The sequence below is a fragment of the Anopheles gambiae genome, chromosome 3, assembly GCF_943734735.2.
Source record: "Anopheles gambiae chromosome 3, idAnoGambNW_F1_1, whole genome shotgun sequence".
Taxonomy (NCBI): Eukaryota; Metazoa; Arthropoda; class Insecta; order Diptera; family Culicidae; genus Anopheles; species Anopheles gambiae.
Window position 1 is genome coordinate 16,179,969 of NC_064602.1, and position 21,018 is coordinate 16,200,986.

Below are 21,018 nucleotides of genomic sequence, written 5' to 3' on the forward strand. Positions count from 1 at the left end.
TTACCATACACGCACACGCAGACACGGTACAGCGCGCGATCAGACCCGGTAGCGATCTGCGTACGATCGACGTTACGGCCACCGTGGACCTTGAGGGGGAGGAGAGTAGATCGCTCTGTCTTGGTTCCGTCTTGGTCCTCCCATTTATTTACCAGCGGCCGACAGAAGTGCTAAGTGCTATACTTAATTAAATACTTCTTGAATGCCATGTTTACTTTAGCCCGGCATTCACCGATCGACAGAGCAAAAGATGCTGGCGGTGGTTTCCGCCGTTTTCTGGGGAAGCTCTGACACAGCTCTGTGTTTACCATCGGCCGGAAACGAAACGAAACCCGGACTTTTTAAACGATGGCCTGAGGGCACCGATGATGACCGAGAGAGAGAGAGAGAGTTCGATAATTGTACGATTTATGGTGTGGCATTTTTAGCGGTGCAAGTCGTGGCACGTGCCCATTAATGGGATTTTTTGAGTAAGGTTTGCGTTTTGTTTGCTCTTGCATTTCACCAATATTTAGATTTCGTGGCCTCTCACATATGTATAGCTACTTTGAATATGTAATCATCATGGTTCTAGGTTTTAATTTTCGTTTTTCCTTTGAATTCAGTAAATCTTTACCGAGAAAGGATAATAAAGCAGGTTCGGCTTTGTAAGATCATTCGATAACCTCACCACTATATGTATCAATCGCTTTTCCAATTTAGAACGTTTAAGTGTTTCAATTTTGCAGCTTCAGTCACCCAATCGCATAAGGGTCATTACACGTTACAGTGTTTAAAACATAGTTAACGAGACTCATTGGCCGTCAAACTATTGAACCTCAATCGAAAGGAGGTCACGTGTCAAATGTCACTCATAATCGGGAAGTAAGTGTCGGGACCTGGACGGAGGATGTGGCCGTATGTCTCCCATCATTTTCTACCCAGCGATCCATTACAATTTATGAAAGGAGTTTAACTCACTCTGACGTGTAAGTTTTACATCAATGAACTGACGGCGGAAGACACATGAAAGACACATTCTCATTCACGAGATCGTTAGGTTTCCTCGAGAATGTTGCCTCGCTTGTTGAACAGAGGTTGTGGGATTCAGACGAACTTGGGAGGCACCTTTATTCGATAGCTCCAAAAGTATCTTTAAGGCCCTGGTTTGGCAGGCTCACGGTGGAGCAGGGCTTCATCAAAATGATCTCCACACTCATGTCTAATCATTATGCTTTGGACGCTCATCCGCAGCGTATAAACCTAGCCAAGACAAAGGTATGCAGATGCATCGTTGGACAATGTCGTGGTGTCGTGGATCACCTTTTGTGGTCGTGAGAACAGTTCAATGGTCCAAGAGCATCACTTTTGTTAGTGGTAGAAGCTAAAGGAAAGCCGAAATTCCGATAAGAGAAGGAAGTTATATAAGGAGTACCGATAAGAGACATTCTGGTCGTCAAGGATATAGACTATCAAAAATCATGTATTATTTCGCCAGAATAATACAATTATCATAGCCAGAACGAATATTTAAATGTTGCAGTAGTATCAATGTCTAGATGTACTTGCGTAAACGTATAGTAAATGGCGTAACTAAGTGAATGTTATATGTAGTATAAACACTCGATAATAGCATATAAACGAAAACCCGATAAGAGGCATAAGATGTTTGCTATGTAGGAATTCCTGGCAGAGGAAACATAATCATAGGGCATTAACGAGCTCCAATAAAATACACCGAACCAGAAAACCAGATGTCCAGCAGGCACCGTAACAACTCTACAAAACTAGAACCCTGCACAAGATGCAAAAGGATCCTCGTAAAGGATAATGACGAGTAACACTTTCTTCTTTGGCTCAACAACCGTTGTCGGTCAAGGCCTGCCTGTACCACTAGTGGGCTTTGGCTTTCAGTGACTAAATGAGGACGAGTAACACTAGCCAGCGAAAAATTGATCCGATCATATTGGGCCAAATGTCGCACAACCGAGTATGCCCGGGATAAGGCAGCAATGAGCGAGGAAATGCCACTCATTTGAAAATGTACGAAGGTCGGAAATAGTGTGACAATATGACAAGGCCCTAACAATAATCTTAGTAAATAAATTAATGTTTATTTAATTAAATTTAATTATATTTTATTCTGTCATTTGTACTGTTTTAAGGGTTACACGTTATGTTACCAAGGTTTTTTTTTAAGGATAAGAAAGAATAATTTTTCAATCAAATCAGACCTATCGAGAAGTTGGCAACAAATTGAAACTTGTACGATAAGTTACATGTTTTCAAAATAAATTATGAAAATACTTTGTTGATTTCAACTCCATATAATAAACAAAACACAATTAGCAAATATCAATATCAAGTGATTTTAATTCAAATGTTTACGATTCAATGGCATTGAAATTTTGTCAGTTGGGTAAAGTTTATAAATTTGCAAAAAATGTATGTTTTCTTTTTATTCAAATATTATAACATTTTAATTATACTATATTAATGATTTGTCTGTATAGTTTTTCTATTATAGTTGAAAATTTGATTTAAAAAAACTGAAGCTGAGAAATGTTTCAAAGTATTAATTGTTAAAAGTCAATCAGACGTAAATCTGTAAAGAAAAATCTAACTATTTTTTAAAACTCACAACAATAGTCAATTCAATTTACATACATTTTAACTAATTTTAATAAGATCAAGTACTGAAGATTTCAGTTTGCATTTGGCCATTTTACCAAATAGCCATAAACCTTCGAGAATATTAAAAGAAAAACAAATAGAAATGTTGAAGATTTGGTATCGTATTGAGAGATACTGCGAACATGCTTTAAAATTTTAAGATTAATAGCTGTAAAGATCAAGGGAAAGATAAAAACACTGTGCAACGGAGCGTCCCTCACAATGTACCGCAAAGGCTATCTCTGTTTAGATGACGCATCACGCACGCACAGCACGAAAGATAGATCGCTCTCTGGTTCCCCCATGAGCTACCAAAAGTGTTTAAATTGTAACGATAACCCACCGAGCGAACGCTTTTCCCCATTCACAAAATCAATCCAACCAACAAACCGCTTACGGGATGAATGTCTCAACCTACCGCTTGACTGACCGCTGGCGTCATCGTGTCCGTAGCCTATGCCGTACCCGTGCCCGCACCAGCCAGGTAAAGTTGCCCACTGCAACCGGGACATTGATGTCAACATGCAACCGGGCATACCGCTGCAAGACGCTGACGTACGGTCGACTTTTTGATTGACCCCGTATGTGTGTGTGTGTGGTACTCTAACACCCACGTTCCCCTTCCCTGGAGTAATATGCACAGACTAACACAAAGTTCTCACCATACCAAGAGACCCGGAACCCGGTTGGGGCGGGTAAAAACACACAAAGTACGACGAGAAACTTTGACATCGAGCTTGTGCAAGCCGGACAATGCTACCAGCACCGGACCCGGATAGTGTACAGTACAGGAACTGTGTCCTTTCGTTCTGATCGTACCCACACACACACACACACACACACACACATACAGCCGGGCGGTCAAACGGATCGGACCGTGAAAGTCAACTTATCAGCGGGCAAGATTTATGTTCCACCACACCACGCTGCACTCACGTGCTGCTGCTGCTGCTGCACACATTCGCCCCTGCCAAGGCCAAACGGGACGTTTTGGTCGGAACAAATCCCGCATAACTATTCCGCTTTCTGGTGCGCGTAAGAGCACATAAAGGGAACGGGCAGTGACAACCTGAAAAGAAATAAAACGAACGCAACAAAACCCACCGCTCTCCCCTTTGCGGGGAGTTACCCGCAGTTATATTGTCGACTGTAAATCACGAGCTTGAAATTGAACAGTAAAGACGGATGGGTTTGGCAAAAAGCTGTACGCGTTACGGGGCCGCCAGTACAGTAAGGCAGCCGCCGCCGCACAGTGGATAAGCGAATGATGCATTTGATCCATTTCGGTTCGGTCGCAACTTCGTTCCCGGCCGATTTATTGAGCAATATTGCGTTGCTGGAGCGAAAGGAGCCGCTTCGGATGTGTCGCCGGCGAGGGAATTTCCCTACAATTTGTCCAACAGTGGTTCTGATAAATCGATAATAATCAGCGGGAAATAACAATAAAACAACAAGCAGTTTTAAATTATTAATATTATAAAATCGTTCTTATTATTTAAAATACTATACTCCGCAAAAGGCATACTATCATTAGATAGTAATTTAAATTTACGCCACATTCTGCTACCAATTGCAATGCGCAACAAAAACGGGGGAAAAGGTCCATTACGAGCCTCCTCAACGGCGGGATGATGTTTCTGCCACCCCCTCTCGGCTGCCTGTCCGGGACATTCGTTTACCGTAAAACATTACCCCACATTCGACGATGAGCGCATTATGTTGTGACACTATAAATAAAGTTTCCCACGCGGGTGCGCGGTGCCCGTAGTTTGTTTCATGAATAATTCCATTACTGCGCGCGTTAATTTCTCCCGCCAGGCACATCAAAATGTGGCGACTTGGCAGTACCAAACTCCCCCCCGGGGAGTGGTGTGGTGGGTACTTTTTTGAGGGCCATTACTATTTTGGGGAAGATGCGATGCAGTGCCAAGTTTAGAGTGGTGTTGCTGCCCTGCTGAAGAATGGTTGGTGCTGTTTCTTTTTCCTTTTTAATCACAAATAAATCACCCCACATTCCAGTGCGAATCAACGCGAGCACGGCAAGGTCATGGCACAACTCTATCACCTAAGCTTTATTGTCCAGCTTGCTACGCTTGGCAGCGGATGGTTCGGCCACACCGTCCGGTGCGGGCTGGGGCCATTCCGCCTGTCCGGGCGACTCGTCCTCCAGCTCAATAAAGAACCACAGCGATCGGCCCAGCTCCGGCCAGGTAATGCGTTTCTCTACCGGCAAAAACAATTGCTTCAACAAGCACTGCACCTCCCTGGTAACGGTTATGCTGGACGGGAATATAACACCGCGGTTGATTTTCTACATTAGTGCAGAGATGGGTTGAAGGGGGGTGGAGTTAACACAGTTGATGAACGATGATAAAATGATGATTAAAACAAAAAAACAACAGGAGAGAAAACAAAAAGTTAGTACCACACAGTGTTACCATACCTGGAGCAGCAGGTTCACCTGTTTTTCGTTGGAAAACGGTAGCTTTCCGTAAAGCAGCGAGTACAGCACCACGCCGGACGCCCAGATGTCGGCGTGGACAGGATCGTACGGTTTGAACCGCAGCAGCTCCGGGCTGGCGTACGCGTGGCTGCCGCAGAACGTTTTGGACAGGACCGGCGCATCGACGACCCGCGCCCGACAGGCGAACCCGAAATCGATCAGCTTCAGCCGATCGTTCCCATCGAGCACCATGTTTTCGAGCTTGATGTCCCGATGGGCGTACCCGGCCGTGTGTATGTACTCGAGGGCGGCCAGCAGCTGGCGGTAGTACCGGCGGGCGCGCACTTCCGGCAGGTGGCCCTGCTTGCGTATCAAGCTCAGCAGCGTACCGTGCTCGGCGTACCGCATGGAAATGTAGACCCTAACGAGGGAGATGAAGAGAGGGGGAGGCAAAGAGTGAGCGTGAGTAATGGAAGGATCACAGTGGGTCTTCCGTCATGCACACCTCATCGTCGTTTCGATCACTTCGTAGTAGTGGATAATGTTTTCGTGGCGCAGATTGCGGATCGCATCCAGCTCGCGCGGCAAACACTTTTGCAGGAACGTTTCGCCGGCGTTCGTTTTCGACATAATCTTTATCGCCACCGTTCGCTTAAACTTCGTCCAGTACGCTTTCTGCAACGGAAGGGTTGTGGTGAGTGCAACCAGAAACCACCTGACCAAAGGGCGTAACCCCTGCGCGCTTTACCTTCACGACCGCGTACGTTCCCTGGCCGATCACATCGCCGACGATGTAGCCGTGTGTGGCTAGCGTCGTTGCCTGGTGCGAGAGGCGCTGCTGGCTTTCCGGCAGGGCTTCATTCAGCCGCGTCTGCGCACTCATCGTCGTCCTTTCGCCGGGAAGGCCGGTTACCAGCACAATGTTCACAATTACCACACACACACAACAACACGCTGCACACTGAACGTTTTTGCTCGCGGACTAGCGCTGGTAACGCTGGTGGTGTAATTTGGACAATCGCACGATTTTGTGGAGCAAAATTTCGGATGTCCTGTCCCGCCCTGCTTTGTTGCCAAACACTAATGCTCCATGTATGGGAGAGAACGAAGAGGAGTAAGAAAAGGTACAATCAAATGTCAAACGTTTGTTTGCAAATTGCATGGCCTGCTGAGCTATCGGCACTACTACACGCGGCTGTTTCCACTGCGTGACAGTGTGTTAGTGCAAGGAGACATTTCACTTTTCGCACTGTCTAGTTTTGGTGACTGTTTTGGAGCGTAGAAAATAATAAAGTAGCAACACTTTTAGCATCGAACAAGGTATTTATTGTCAACGACTTAAATGTATTTCACTTGCATTTAAATGTATTTCTTATAGATTTTGTGGCTTCTTTCTAAAAACACAAACGTGGCACTTATTTCAAAGGATACTTGGGGACACATCAAGGTGATTACATAACCATAACCTGCTGCAGGGCATTGCTGGAATCGCTCCAGGGTCTCATATTTTCGTTTTCCAAGTCATTATTGCGGACCTAATGAAGGAAGTTTGTACACGTCAACTGCCTAGCTCCTGTTCTTTCTTTGGGAATCACCGGATGGCATATGAACGAAATGGCTAGCTTGTTTCTGTGCAAGGCAGTGAGAACTTAGTGATGGAACTTAGAGTATAGTTGCCAAAGATCCGGAGCCAACTCCGATCTGATTCCGATAATGTCCGAACCGACTACGGAAGACAGGTCCGCCCAGCATTATCCGGAGACATTCGGAATCGTCCGGAATCGCCCGGAATCGTCCAGAGTCGTTCGGAGCCGTTCGGAGTTGTCCGGAGTCGTCCGAAGTCGTTCGGAGTCGGAGTCGTCCGGAATCGTTCGGAGATGTCCGGAATCGGTTGGAGTCGGAGTCAGCCGGAATCGGCCTTCGACACAAAAGCCTGTATATGAAGTGCAGGCGCAAAGTGAAAGAAAAAGAAACACAACGAAATGAAATACCTGATCACAAGCACATTGCACCGAACGGCTCCTGTTGACTCCGAGGATTCCGGTTGACTCCGACTCCGGTCGTCTCCGGCCGACTCCGGACGACTTCGACTCCAAAAAACACCAGGCGAATCCGAACAACTCTCGAAGACTCCGAAAAACTCCAGACGACTCCAACTCCGAACGACTCAGGACGACTCCAACTCCGCGCAGAACTAGTGGTTCGGACTTTGCCAGAGTCGGAATCGGATTAACAATAGCCATTACTAACAGGAATAGGACACAGGCAAGCCATTACTACTAGTTATCTGCACCAGGCTTTACGATATGGTTGACTTTAAGCAGGAATTTTTGGTTGGAAATCGTGAGATTTCTTCATCTAGATTCCAAGATCACTATTGCTTAATGGATGCTTGTAGTTTCAGCAACCCTAATGAAGGTCCTGTTAAAACGGGGCAGCATCAATGCATTATATAACCCTCTAAATCCTCTTAGTCACATTCGTGAGGAAGAAGCTTGACAATGTGGCATGACAATGAAGGATCCCTTACAACGGCAATCTCACAGTAGTGCAGCGCATCAACCACGCCAGGCTCCGGTTGTTCATGTAATTTGCAAGGACCTGGATGAAACCCAGCATGTAAATATCTGTTAGGTCGTCCAAAAGGACGGAAGGAACAGTAGTGGTAAGATGTCGTTGAGGGATTCTCCCTTAAAGCAGGGATAACGGATTGGCAGACGAAGCCGCAGTCTAAGACCACAAAGCCAGTAAGATCCAAGTCTCAGTGGCGACTGGTACTGTAGGGTTAAAGGGTCCGCAATCAAATTGGTCCAATGGGGTTTGGGTTCATTTGATAGGTTGCTCGTACCAAGGACAATCACTTCGTCTGCCAATCCGTTATCTCTGCTTTAAGGCATGACCTCTCGTGGAGATATTGTCACTTCATCTTGGACCTAGTCTGTTCCTTCGGTCCTTTTGGACGACCTAAAAGGGGCTTTACATGTCAGGTCCATGTGAATCACATGAACTACCATTCTACATCATCCGATCTCGTGCTAGGATCTGGTTCGTAACGGAAATCGCAAAAGATGGGGCTTAATATTTCCCTCCCGAGCCACAGTTTGTCCTGTAAACTTTTTCAGGATTTATCTTATGATGAATATCAGATCCGGTCTGTTCATCAGATGATCTGATGTCATGGCTATTTTCGTGACTTAGATGCTACCTACCTACCACCACACTCCATGGGTTGGTGAGGATTATAAGCAACCGGTACCAGACACTCTAAACAATAGCAAACAAGTAAGCAAGAAGTAAGCAAAAAGTAACACTTTGAGGTTTTTTTTTATATGATTTGTTATACTTTTATTATCATTTTTAAATGATGCTCGCAGTCCACACCAGGCGTTAGTGTTGCGTTGATTGGTTTTGCACCGTTTGCATAAGGAAATGTGTGGCTAAAACACGTTCGGTTGTCGGTTTTCTTGTGTGGTAAGCATTCCAAATGACCACGCAGGCACGGCAATGATCATTGACCCACTCGCGCAGCTATAGTGTTTCGTGTAAAGGATGCGTGTATAGGTGTTGTAAGTGTTTGTGTATGTGTGTGTATATAATACGATCCTCAAAAAAGTGGGAAGTTTTCCCCCATCCCAAACCTCAAGAAAGTCTTCCACGCACCGTCCTGCCCCGTTCCCATTGTGTTAACAATTGTGGATAGGATTTGCGCCGCCTATTTACTCTAGCGTGATCACTCTATCGTGATAAGCTTGGGTGGAGAGTCCTTAAAGCGTCGCTTCCTTTTGTCCTGTTGCGTGTTACTGCGTGCCACAGCATGGAAGATATGCAGCTGAGTGAGTAATGAAGAGGTTACATTCTTTGCCCTTTAAATATCTGCGACCGGCTGACGCAGCACCAAGTATCCTATTCCCCCCTTTTTAGCGTTTGGTTACGATAAACACGCTTAAACTCAAATCCCTATCAACACTAATAGCAAACACAAATACAAGCGAATATGCGGAGCAACAATACACAACACAAGTAAAGCGCATCACAGTATATAGTTGGGGTTTGGGGGTTTTGGCGAGCCTCGAAAGTAAAATTTTATGGCCATTTTTTAAATATTATGCACATGCGATAACGCGAACAAAGGCGTTGCAACGGATAAAACGGATGCCGAAACAGATTTTGCGCAACTGAACCTTTTTTTATGCAAACTTTCACAAACGCGTTCTCCATCGCCACGTGGGTTTGGGGGTTTTGCTCTCCATCTGCGCAGCGCAGCCTGTTTGCGCACGGTACCGTAGAATAAATAGGTTTCTATCTAATATGTACATAAAGCCCGGGGGCTCAGCTACCCCGTCCCTAGCCCCTTCCTAACTGGTCACCGGGTACCACTGCAGTCAACTTCAGTCAACGGCGCGGCTATTGATAGTACTCTTTGCGGTGCGTGCAATTTAAAACCTGCCCCACAATCAAAACCTTGTAGCGTTTGTATATCTGTGTGTATGTGTTTCTGTGTTTCTGTGTGTTTTAAGCGTAAATAACAGTACAAACTTACTTTAAAAAGAAAAGAAAAACACTGATTCTCTTTGCTTCATCACCTTCATCACATCAACATACGCATTACTTACGGGTATGTACGTCTGTCTGCTAAACAAAATCACTGGCTTAATCTATGGGATTGCCCACTTGGAACACCCCCCCCCCCCCCTCCCCCCCTGTCCTTTTCACCACCCGCAGCGACTGATCTGACTAGCTCATTGGTGCCGTTTTGTCCAATTATCACCAGCTGGGTGGTGCTATCCGCATTATCTTGATGATTCCACTCTTGTAGTACTGTGGTATACTGATCATGTAGTTGGTGTCCCGGCCGCGGGAAGGCTGCCGAAGGATGTTCACTATTTTACCTACAAAGAAGTAGAAAATAAGTATTGTTTAGTGTCTACATTAAAGCACACAAAAAAGTGCACCAAACCCAAACTTTACCGAGAACATTCAACGTGTGAAAGTGTTTGTGCTTGAAGTGAATAATCTGGCGCAGGTTCGTGTTGGCGTTCCAGTGTTTCGCTATCTCGCTCGAACAGATCTGCACAATTTCGGGCCCGTCCATGAATGGATCGATCTGGAAAGAGATGAGTTTACATCGAAAGGTTAGTTGCATCCATGGTAATCGGTCCTACCACTACTACTAACCGGATAGTATTGAACGTCCAGCGGTTCCATATCACAGCAGGATTTGATGACGTCGATCAGCTTCCGGTAGTTGCAGTCGCGCTTCGACATGTGCAGCAGATACTGCGGTATGGTCATTTTGGCATTGTCCGCCTCGAGCCGCTCCGTTGCGTACTGCCGCAGTACGCTCTCCTTCGGTAAAAGGCCAAGGTGCATCTGGAGGGAAAAAAGAAAATAGCTATAGAGCGAAACACTTCAACGGTTTGCCGTCCGGTTGCCGGCTTACAAAAGCTTCCGTTATTGTCGCTTCGTTGCAGTTCACCGTGTACAGCGTTACACTCTGCTTGGGTTGTGTCTGAAAGAAAAGGAAGAGGTAAAAGCTTTAATAAACGATCGCGATCATCGATCAACGGTGCTTACAACACGCACCATTGGATGGGTGACGAGCGGTACTATCTGATCGTACTGTGCTTTGGCCGCACCATCATCCTTCTCCAGCACAGGCATGAGCGATCCCTTTGCCATGCTTTGCACACACTCTGCCTTCGGCCCAGCCGTTGTTGGTGGCGTTTCCTTCAGTGTGTTAATTTTGTGCAGCGTCTCAAACACGATCTGTTCCGCACGCAGATCGAGCAGCTCATCATCGTCCACCGTACCGTGCTCGTCGTCCATCCGTGGTTCCGTTGCACGGGGATAGAACGCTTCCGCCGTTCGGTTTGGCCCAGCGTACGATCGCACCGAGCGATGATCCGTAGCTTTCAATGCTGAAGATCGCATCCTGCCCTCTCCTTTTGTCGCATTGCAACTGTTACAGTACCGCTGCCTGGTAGGGTGGTCCTGCTTCGTGCGCATTAGGAACTCTTGCTCTGCACAGTCCAAACAGTGCATTTCTTCTGCTTCATTTTCCTGCTGCTGCTGCTGCTGCTGCAAGCCTTTCGATCGCTTGCTAGTGCTGGCAGAAAATTCGGCCGGTTGATAGTAGTACAGCGAGCAATCTTGATACCGGTGCGTCTCGACAAAATCCGGTTCGTCCGAATGCACCGTTAGGTCGAGCCGAAGGTTCTTCGAGTTGGAGGATAAGGTTGGGGGTCGATCCACCGGGATCGGTAAGTTCTTCGGAATGGCACCCGTTTTGTGAGCTTCCGTTCGGTTCACGGCCGGTTCGGGGCTTTTGCTTACCGTGGCATTTTGATCTCTACTTTCTTGCTGAGCGTTCGATTGCGGGTCCTCTGGTTGTGCCACTGCCGGTAAAGGACCAGCGAAAGGTGCTCGTACTTCACCCACTTCGGCCGCTTGATGATATAAACCCGTTTCATTGCCCTTCGGTTCGTGCTGTTCCGCTGCTGTTGCCGCGGCGATTTGTACCGGCGAAGCCTGCCCCGCTCCGTTCGTCGGTGATCGTGGACCACCACCACCATCAACTTCCGGCCCATGCTGACCTTCCGGAGGTCGGGCTGCCGCCGCACCATACTGCTCACCGTCAAGCCCGAGCAGAAACCCGTCCTGCTGGCGGTTAAAGGTTTCCATCTCCGAGCTCGGCTCCGGATCGAAGTCCATCTCGAGAAAGTCCGTCTCGTCGTCCGGCGGCAGATCGCCCTGCAGGTCTAGCAGTTGCCCTGCCGCCCCCGCCGGCTCACCACCCCGGTACGCATAGATACAGTCATCCGACGTGGACGCATTGTCATCGTCGGAGTAGGCGTTGCTCGGCAGCAGTATGATTTCCTCCACCAGCCCGTTCTCGCTAGCGTACGACAGGTTGCCGAGGGAATTGTTGTCGGAAAAGTCACCCTCGTCCGCCGGGTCGACCGTATCGTCGTTGTTTGCGGCCGCCACCAGCGGCGGATGGTCCACTTCCGGTGCGTTGGAGTTGTTGGTAAAATCAACGACCGTGCCACCGTTGCTGGTAGCGGCCACGTCGAAGGACGTAGCGGGCGGTTGTATAGTGTACCCGGTGGATGAGGACACAGGGCTTGCGCCGTTTGTGGGGGGATTAAAGCTGTTGGTGATGTTGTTGGTACTGCCGGTAAGGAAACATTCCGGAAGGGTCGGGTGCAACCGATCGGGCAGCGCGTCACTGCCCGCAGAGGCGGCCGGAGAGGACGATTGCGTGAAAATGGACGATGCGAGGTGGCGGGTAGATCCTGAAAGTGAAAGAAGGATCATTTCAATCAATTGGTCAATTTAAAATATAATATTTGAAAAAAATTCTTTTTAAATCCAAATTAGGCGCATTTTCCGCGAATGGCAACCGCCTTTCCTTACCATTCTCGGCCAGGTGAACCTTTTCCTTCCCCGGCGACTCGTTCGCCGTCACCCCATTCTGCTGGCCGTTGGTCGAGGGCGACCCGTCGTCCGGCACCATCCCAACCACGCGACCCTGCACCGGTGGCATTAGATTTTCCTGCTCGATCAGGTTGTTGTTGTTGAACTGGTTCTGATACTTCACCGCCGACACCGCCTTCGCGATGCGGTCCGCCCCGATGACCACCGTGAGGCCGATACCACCACCGCCCGCTCCGTTGCCGTAGCAGCACTCCTGGTTCTTGTTGCTATCCATCGCCCGGATGGTGACAGAAATCGCCCGCTCCTCGTGTTCGGAGGAGCCGGAGGAGCAGCTTACGTTCGACAAACACAAAGAACGCTATTTACGAACCATTTGGTGGGGGAGGGGATTGACACCACACTCTTGCTGCCCGGTCGTATCGCGCTTCACGTTACAAAATGATGTAATATTGTTTATTTTTAAGGGGCAACGGCTACTACGCGTCGGGGCAGCTTCGGCATTGTTTGCAGCTGCCCGGGGTAGGGCGAGGAGCCGCCGTGCCGTTCGGCCCACTCACACACATACACAAACACACACACTCTTCACTTCCCGATCGACGGACGCTTCCGCTCCCGGGAGCTGCCCTTTCCGGTGGTTCTGCTGGTACTGCCGGGCGTTGCTGATCGCAGCAGTAAGCTAGCCATACATTTCGCACTACTTTTCAGGTTTGTGTTGATGGCCTGTCTCTCTCTCAGGTTTCGGGATGCAACTATTGTTGCGCCAGGATGCCCGCCCGTTCTGGTTGGTTGCAGCAAATTCCGTAAACCGTCAGTGACGCACGCACTTACAATTGCGTGAAAATGTACAAACAGCGATGAGAACCCAAAACAAAAAGAAAGTGGGAAGCCGCACTACACAATTTTGCAGATCACCAGCACCGTGCGCCGCAAGCGAGAAAATGTTTGCGACGAAATTTATTGTTGTTCTTTCTCTTTCCCGTCGCTTTTTTTCTTCGCCTTTGTTTTGTTCCGAGTGTCATTCTGACAGCTGCGGCTGGTTTTGCATGCATTTTTCGTTTGCATTGCCCACTGTTGTCCCTTTTATGACGCAAGCGCCCTCTATGGGGTGTTTTTGGTTACGGGGTTTTGAACGGTGCACACGGTACGTTGAACGTTTCCGTCTCAGTACGCTGTGCTGTGGTGGTTGATGGAAAAAGTAAGCGTGCGCGTTGCAAAATGCCGGAACATCAACAGAAGAATTTGGCCGTGTACATGTTGTGCGTTTTGCTGGCTGCTCTCACCGTGTTTCAGATATATGTGAGTGAAAACAGCACAACACAGCAAATACAAGACCGGAAATTTCTAGAGGAGGTAACGAACGCCCGTATGCAAGCGCATCCATCCGTATCCACCAGTTCCTAATCATTTGCTTCATTTTTCAGAATTCGGAACAAAGCAAGGATGTTGGCCAATACAAAGTAACTGGTGGACAAACCGATTCCAAAGTACAATGTTTTGAAGAGATGGAAATCCTCAACGATAGACTTTCTCTGTTGGAGCAGCTCAACTTCGACAAGCTCGGACCGACCGATTATGCGGCGCGGGTCTTTGGTGGAGAGGTCGTGTCGGTCGTTCCAACATCGCGGCATCGTGGCTCCCTTCTGAGTCGTGTTCGTACGGCGTTTTCTTCGATGTACGACAACTACTATCAGATGCAGTGCATTATACAGGTACGGGATGGAAAGGCACTCCGGGCATTGTGGTGGAGGTATTAATGTACTTTCTTACTCAAGGACTGTGGTACATGCTTTGCACTCGAGGGAAGCTCCGGATCGATAGTGATTAAACTGGTGAAGAGTGTCGCCTTGAACGCAATTACGATTGAACACATCCCAAAATCAGCGCTGCCAGTTAGGACGGATGTTTACAGTGCTTTGAAAGAGTTTTCCGTTTGGGTAGGTACTTTACCCTTCCCAAGTGCCACAACTTCGCAAAATGACCACTAAACGGGCTCTGAACGGCTCAAGCTTTCAACCTAAAGGGAACCTAAAATGTCTTCGTTTAGCAGACGGTGAACGGCTGCTGCATTCTAAAATTAGCAAAAAAAGCTAGTGGCGCCATCTGTTGGTGACATAGCCAAGCAACGGAGCTTTCTTCGCTTTGATTGGTTTCTCATTCCCTCTGTATTGTTGTGTGTTCTCTGTATTTCATATTCATATGAATATGAATATGAAAAAGGACAGCAACATGATGATAATTTATAATATGCCATCTATTGAGTAAACCAGCAAAGCTATGGAGCATTCGTTTTTTTTTTCTATGAATATAAATTTTTACAGTCGTTTACGCTCTTTAATCTGTGGCGCTTGGAGACACTATTTTCGAATTGATTTTCTTTTTAAATAATTGAATTACCCTGCAGGGCATCAACAATCCAGAGAGCACCGGGAAGGAGATTTACTTCGGGACCTACACCTTTGATTATATGACCACGTTTTTAGAAACGTTTGAACTCGATCTGGATCAACCAGTGTCTGGTGTTCGTTTTGTGAGAGTTGATATCCATTCCAATCATGGGGAAAAGTTTACCTGCATTTACCGGTAAGACGAAGCAATACCATTTTTGATTGTACGTTTATCATCTCGACATCTTAATCTTGGCAGGATTCGTGTACATGGAACACCGGAAGAATGATTCTACTTGAATTGTTGGAGGAATCTTGTAAATGACAGAAAACTGTCATCATCACAATATTTTAACATGTAAAATATCAAAATATGCTTCCTCACAATGCAAAAAATATGTGCTTAAAATCCTTCATTCATCAGAAATAACTGTATTTTTGTAGTTTTTGCGAACTAGGCACACACAAAACCTGGGCCAAAAATTACAGCTACACACGTTGCATTTTAACCGACTTTTTAAAAAAGATTGTGTCCGAAAGGCTTCCCACTGTGCGGCTAAACAAACCAGCTTCGTTAAAACACTTTGACAGCGTTCGTTAATTCGTAGCGCGTTTGACAGCTGTCCTCAACGAAAGATGGATGTTTTGTAGCGAAACGAGAGTCCAGGAGGAGGAAAGAAAAGTAAAAAAAACAGCTACAATAAAGACGCGAAAAGAATTTCCCTCTTGTGCCAGAAGTGCGTGTGTGTGTCTGTTTTTGTGTGAAAATGTAAAGCGTACCGTATTTGTTTAGTTTACGCACATTCCAACCAGCCAAAGGAGCATTCAGCGAAGATCGTGCGTTTGGCAAGAGAAGAAAAACCAAGTCTGGAAAACCACCGTCCCGCGTCCAATAAGCGCCTTCCCGTGTGTGTGTGTGTGCGTTGGCTGTGTTGTTGTTCTTTCCCGTTGCGCGTGAAAATCCTCTGTTGCTTAATTGATTTTCTGTACCCTTTTTTGTTGTTGTGGTGTTGTGTAAATCGTCCCCCCCGCGCGTGAGTGTGTTTGCGATTTTCGGTGAAGAAAAATCGGTCGTGTAAAAATTAGCTCGATTCACATTGTGTGTGCGTGCGTGCGTGTATGTTTGTGAGGAAATACGTGCGTGCATGATTCATCCCAGCAGCAGCAGCAGTAGCAGTTGTAGTTGTTGGTTGGAAAATTTGGAAAAGCGCATCCGCGACCACGACAACACCAGCGGCGGAGAGAACTATGGTCAACACAATGGAAAGCTCGTACGCAACGATGTCAAACATTTCGCAGCACACAGAAAACTTCCCACTGCCAGGTACGTCGCGACCTCGTTCCGCGTCGGCCGAAGGGTGCGCGTTGCTGGTGGCCGGTGGGGCACCCTTTTTCCCTTTTCGTCTGTTTTTTGTTGTTGTTGTTGCTCCGCCGTACATAGGGTGTGGAAGCGCATTAGTTGGCCGTTGCTGTGTGTGTGTTTGTTGGTGTATGCCAGCTGTCTGTGTATTATGTCCCGTAGGAAGGTTGCAAGAGGGTGAAACGGAGGTAGGGGCCGCCATAGGCCGTGCAATGGCCCCCGTAATTAATGACAGCGGTAATTGCCCTACCGGACGGCTCTCCGGTACAATTGTGGCCCGTTACCCGCTGGTCGTGTGGGTCACAGCTTGCTTACCTTGCGACCGACATTGCGAAGTATGCGCCGCTCGTGTGTGTTACGTAGCCCCGGTGGCGAGCGTTTCACTTTTTTCTTCTGTGTGCACCCCTCAAACAATTGTCCCCTCGATTTGACGGTTGGCACAATGTTGCGTTAGAACGAATTGTTGGTTGAAAAAAAACAACAGGCAATTTTCTCATATGCGTCATTGATGTTATAGGATCGGCCCAGCAAAAGCTACTTCAGAACCACCCGGGTGTTGCCATGACAACAACGGTGGAATCATGTATTAACCCTCATTTCTGGAAGATTTGTTGTAGTGATGGGTAAAGTTGACAAAAATCCGGAGTCGACTTCGATCCGACTTAGATAATTTAGGAACCAATGCCGGAAGGTAGGTCCGCCCAGCATTATCTGGAGTCATCCGGAGTCATCTGAAGTCGTCCGGAGTCGTCTGGAGCCGTCCGGAGTCGCACTTAGAAACAAAGGCCTGTATACAAAGTGCACGCGCAAGAGAAAAACAAAAAAGCAACAAAAAAAATCGACTTCGGAAATTGTTCCGGAATCGGCTCAGGAATAGTAGGTCTGGAATCGAAATCGGATCAGAAATTAGCTCCAGAATCGGCTCAGGAATTGGCTCCGGAATCGGTTCCAGAATCGGAATCGGTTCCGGAATCGGAATCGGTTACGGATTTGGAATCGGTTCCGGAATCGGAATCGGTTCTGGAATCGGTTCCGGAATTGGAATCGGTTCTGGCATTGGAATTGACTCCGAAATCAGAATCGGCTTTGAAATCGTAGTCGGTTTTGGCACCTCCATAAGAAAAGACGTTTGGGACCAATGATGTACGATGATGTATTGGTGTATGTATTGATGGCCGTAAAGAATCAAAATTAACTTGTCTTTTCAAATTGTTAATGATCTTTTCTCACGGAGATCCTAGACTGATTCACTTTGAAAATTCTTATTTCAACTCAAGAACTGATTCTCATTCCGAAGCTAAATCCAATTCTGGAGTCAATCCTGATTCCTTTACCGGAGCAAATTGCAATTTCCAGGTCATAACGAAATAAAATGCCTGATCACAAGCACATTGCCCCGGACGGCTCCTGTTGTCTCCAGTGCTGCAAAATGTCATGAGCATCACGAGATGTTCACCAACAAAAACAATGAACATATCCGTGGTAGCTTAATGCTCATTGCTGATGCTCAATGAAAGAGTGTCATGATATGCGCAAAACGACATGCGAGTGCTTGAGTCAAACACGATACTCTGACTGACAAGCTAAGCTTAATGCTGTCACAAGCATAATCTGGCTGTGAACAGTGCTGCCATATGCCACTGTTTCAGTCACCAACACTCATGCCTGAAACGAAGCTCAAATCATCTCACGTAAACAACTGAGATGATTAGAGGTGAGACTCTAACCGTTGGAAGATCAATCACATGCTTGGTGACATTTTGTTTAGTACCCAACTCTTAATCACTCACCTGGTCACGACATTTTTTGTCGATCTGTTGATTGTCTGTCGGATCAAACAGAGTGAGAAACTATGCTCATTTTGTTTTTTGGAACCACTCACACGCACCACACATCTCCCATGACTATCGTGATGATCACCGACTGAAAATGTCGCGACCAAGTGACTGACCAAGAGTTGGTTGCATACAATGTCACCAAGCATGCGCCGGTCGCAACAACTGTTTGAGTCTCACCTCTGATCATCACACTAGAGCTCGTGACATTGACATTTTTTTGTTTCAGCCCGAATTTGTCATGACTATGTTAGTGACATTTTACAGTGCTGATCACTGTATAAAGAAGTCATGACGTAATGACTGACCAAACGATGGTCACAAAAATGTCACGAAGCATTTATTGGTCACACTAATCGTGACCTCTTGAGTATCACCTCTGATCATCACAATTGAGTACGTGGCGCTGACATGAATTTTGTTTCACTCAGATTTTGTTTATGACATTGACAGTGACATTTGGCAGTACTGATTGTCTCTGACCGATTCTGATTCTGGTTCAGACGATTCCAGATGACTCCGGACGACTCCGAGTGGAACGTTTCGAGTGTTTCGGGGTTTGCCGGAGACGGAATCGAACTACCAATAGCCGGAGTCGGGTCGGAGTCTTGGGTGCGCTCCAAAGAGCACATCACTGTGAATGTGTTGTGTTATTTAAACGCGGGAGAGAAACTTCTCAGCTAACATTAGAAGAAAAACATACACACCAGCTCACACAAAGTTTTGATAAGTAACAAAACACCACAACCTTATCGACACGCTTTTCCTTGCATCAACAATCATTTAATGTACATCCCCCCCTCCTCCCCCCATTACCTAGTCCAAACACGGTAACAGTACACCTGTTTTGGATCCGTCGACATGATCATCCGGCCTCCCGACGACTCCTCTACGACCACCGTTCTGTGTCGTCTTCCTTCATTCGCCCTGCCCGCGTCTGTGTATGCTTGCTCTTTCACTCTGTGTGTTGCACAATGTTTTCTTTAAATTTTCCCGGCAACTCTCCAAAACACCCAACACACAAACACACACAAACAGCCGGGGTATCCGGGACCGGGACTCCGGGATTATGGGGTGCGCACGTTCGATGGATTACCGAAAATAGAAGTCATTTGAACGAATGTTGCCTGGAACAACTGCGCCACCAGCTAACGGGAGTGTTTGGGCAGGGCAGGCCTTCTTTTTCTCAAGTGCCCGCACTTCCCTCTTCCCCCCCTCCCCCGTATCAATGATATAAAATAGGCCATACGCGTGGCGAGTGTGTCTTTGTAACCGCAGACACAATTGAAGCAAGCAATGCCCCTCCCACCCCCCCCGACCCAGAAGAGCTCATGCTAATCACTCTTCCCCCTCCGGGAGAACAGAACCAGGCACAGTACCTTCTTCGTTTTTCCCCTTATGGCAGAGGGACGAGGAGACGAGGTGAAGCAAGTGGTACATATCATGCCCGTAGCCCGTGCCCGCAGCGGAAAGAGTTCGTTTAGAGTGAAATTGACCCTGTCAAGCGGCGGTCGCCTTGAGTATTCTTCGGTCGGTCGGTCGGGCTGGCGGCGCATTTGCTCCTATCCGGACGATCATTAGATTGGCCGGGATTGCAGTTCTAATTTTACATCGCCGCCGGGTTTTTGTGTACGTGTTTGTGTCTTCTTCCCTGTGCAATTGTATTGCAGTCGGTGCATACAATTGGGCAAAGCCGCAGCATTACAGCACCAAGACGTAATTTGTTGCAATCAAACTGCAGAAAAATAATCGTTAAATACTAATCCATACACTGTTATCTTCTTTTTTTTCATTTTAGAGCTAACACCAGAGCAGCAGAAACTGTTGATAGAGCTGCGAAGGAAGAAACAGGAGATTTTACTCGAGATACAGGTGAGTTTTTGAGCGGTGGAACGTCCCCGAGGGGGTTTTTCTTGCTATTTTTAGGCTAATCTGACGTCCAATTGTTGATGTAAATGTAAATTTCCGTGCGTGAATTATACTGTCAATCAATTACAAGAGTTTACACAAATTGAACCAGCCGAATATTTGACCCAACGTACGAAGGAATCTGTTTCACCCGCAAAGCACGCACTCGCCTTGAAAGCTGCTTTTAATAATGACGTCACGGAAATACGTTACTCGCGCGAAGCCGAAACAAGCTGAACAGACACGGAACCGGTTTAATAACGCCGCCAATGATAACACGCATCGCGGGTCGCAGCTTTGAAAACGAAGCTTCTTGATTTGAATACGATCCGCGGCTCACATTCCAAGACGCTGCCCCGATTTGGATCCCTTCTCGGAAGTTCCCACACGTGCTGACGTCGTTGACTCATTCGTGCGCATACGTGACACCCCGTTTTGTGCTTCACACGCTGGGAGTGATTCACAGTTTCACCGATTTAAATTGTGTGACGTTTATGAGTATACGAATCAAACTTTGCTTACCTGCCGTTACGCTCCAATCGCTTGCGATGGCTGCCGGACTATTCACACAACTCTGCGGTGGTGCACCTTTCTTGCCGTCCAATCGCGGACTGAAGGAAGCCACCCAGCGGTGCGCAGCTTACAGAAACGGAAGCCTCCAGAAGGCACCACTCCCAGGCGGCCCAAGCATCGGTGGTGTGCTGCTGCTGCTCGTTGATTTACCGCGGCCACAAGAAGAAGCGATTCGTTTTGCCATTTTGTGACCTCTGACACTTCTGCTGTTCGTCCTGCTTGTCGTGTTGACGGACTAATAGCGTTTGTTCAGCGCCCTAAGCCTTTTCGATCGTGTCGGAGGCCTCCCTTTCCTCAGTGGCAAGGACACGCGAATTCGGTTCCTCTGTGCCCACTGATAGCAGCCAAAGGCCAGAAGGCCAAGCCCAATTTTTTGATATCCCGCTACGCTGTGCTGTCGTGTGGTTTGATTTTTGGATTCGGGTC

The 21,018-nt window shown here is 47.3% G+C and overlaps 3 protein-coding genes across 4 annotated transcripts; 1 reads left to right on the forward strand and 2 right to left on the reverse strand.

Annotated features, from left to right (window-relative positions):
* Positions 1-4,110: 4,110 nt before the first annotated feature.
* LOC1275588 (testis-specific serine/threonine-protein kinase 3) lies at positions 4,111-6,347 on the reverse strand. Of its 2 annotated transcripts, none has more exons than XM_314849.3 (4): positions 5,844-6,347; positions 5,601-5,770; positions 5,096-5,516; positions 4,111-4,963 (listed from the first exon to the last, which is right to left on the reverse strand). In XM_314849.3, exons 1-4 carry the CDS (start codon positions 5,976-5,978, stop codon positions 4,718-4,720), a joined length of 972 nt encoding a protein of 323 aa, XP_314849.3. In that variant the 5' UTR covers positions 5,979-6,347; the 3' UTR covers positions 4,111-4,717. The 2 variants fall into 2 exon arrangements, with proteins under 2 accessions (XP_314849.3, XP_061513270.1); XM_061657286.1 differs by having other exon boundaries at positions 5,114-5,516; positions 5,844-6,344.
* A 2,066-nt stretch (positions 6,348-8,413) lies between these two features.
* On the reverse strand, positions 8,414-13,881 carry LOC3291796 (uncharacterized). The gene is made up of 6 exons (XM_061661950.1): positions 12,512-13,881; positions 10,679-12,390; positions 10,536-10,604; positions 10,271-10,465; positions 10,064-10,199; positions 8,414-9,984 (listed from the first exon to the last, which is right to left on the reverse strand). The coding sequence occupies exons 1-6, from the start codon at positions 12,804-12,806 to the stop codon at positions 9,860-9,862; spliced, it is 2,532 nt and encodes an 843-aa protein (XP_061517934.1). The 5' UTR covers positions 12,807-13,881; the 3' UTR covers positions 8,414-9,859.
* LOC133393992 (SUN domain-containing protein 3) lies at positions 13,748-15,377 on the forward strand. The gene is made up of 5 exons (XM_061661955.1): positions 13,748-13,915; positions 13,954-14,241; positions 14,305-14,466; positions 14,934-15,112; positions 15,176-15,377. Exons 1-5 carry the CDS (start codon positions 13,748-13,750, stop codon positions 15,204-15,206), a joined length of 828 nt encoding a protein of 275 aa, XP_061517939.1. The 3' UTR covers positions 15,207-15,377.
* Positions 15,378-21,018: the final 5,641 nt, after the last annotated feature.

Excerpts from the sequence above, each read along its gene's own strand:
- LOC1275588 (XM_314849.3), bottom strand. The coding sequence starts at position 5,978 with ATGAGTGCGCAGACGCGGCTGAATGAAGCCCTGCCGGAAAGCCAGCAG. Across the intron at positions 5,517-5,600 it reads GTGATCGAAACGACGATGAG|GGTCTACATTTCCATGCGGT; the intron begins GTGTGCATGACG and ends CTCCCTCGTTAG. Across the intron at positions 4,964-5,095 it reads AGGTGAACCTGCTGCTCCAG|AAAATCAACCGCGGTGTTAT; the intron begins GTATGGTAACAC and ends GCACTAATGTAG.
- LOC3291796 (XM_061661950.1), bottom strand. The coding sequence starts at position 12,806 with ATGGATAGCAACAAGAACCAGGAGTGCTGCTACGGCAACGGAGCGGGC. Across the intron at positions 12,391-12,511 it reads GGTTCACCTGGCCGAGAATG|GATCTACCCGCCACCTCGCA; the intron begins GTAAGGAAAGGC and ends TTTCACTTTCAG. Across the intron at positions 9,985-10,063 it reads TCACACGTTGAATGTTCTCG|GTAAAATAGTGAACATCCTT; the intron begins GTAAAGTTTGGG and ends ACTTCTTTGTAG.
- LOC133393992 (XM_061661955.1), top strand. The coding sequence starts at position 13,748 with ATGCCGGAACATCAACAGAAGAATTTGGCCGTGTACATGTTGTGCGTT. Across the intron at positions 14,467-14,933 it reads TGAAAGAGTTTTCCGTTTGG|GGCATCAACAATCCAGAGAG; the intron begins GTAGGTACTTTA and ends ATTACCCTGCAG. Across the intron at positions 15,113-15,175 it reads AAGTTTACCTGCATTTACCG|GATTCGTGTACATGGAACAC; the intron begins GTAAGACGAAGC and ends TAATCTTGGCAG.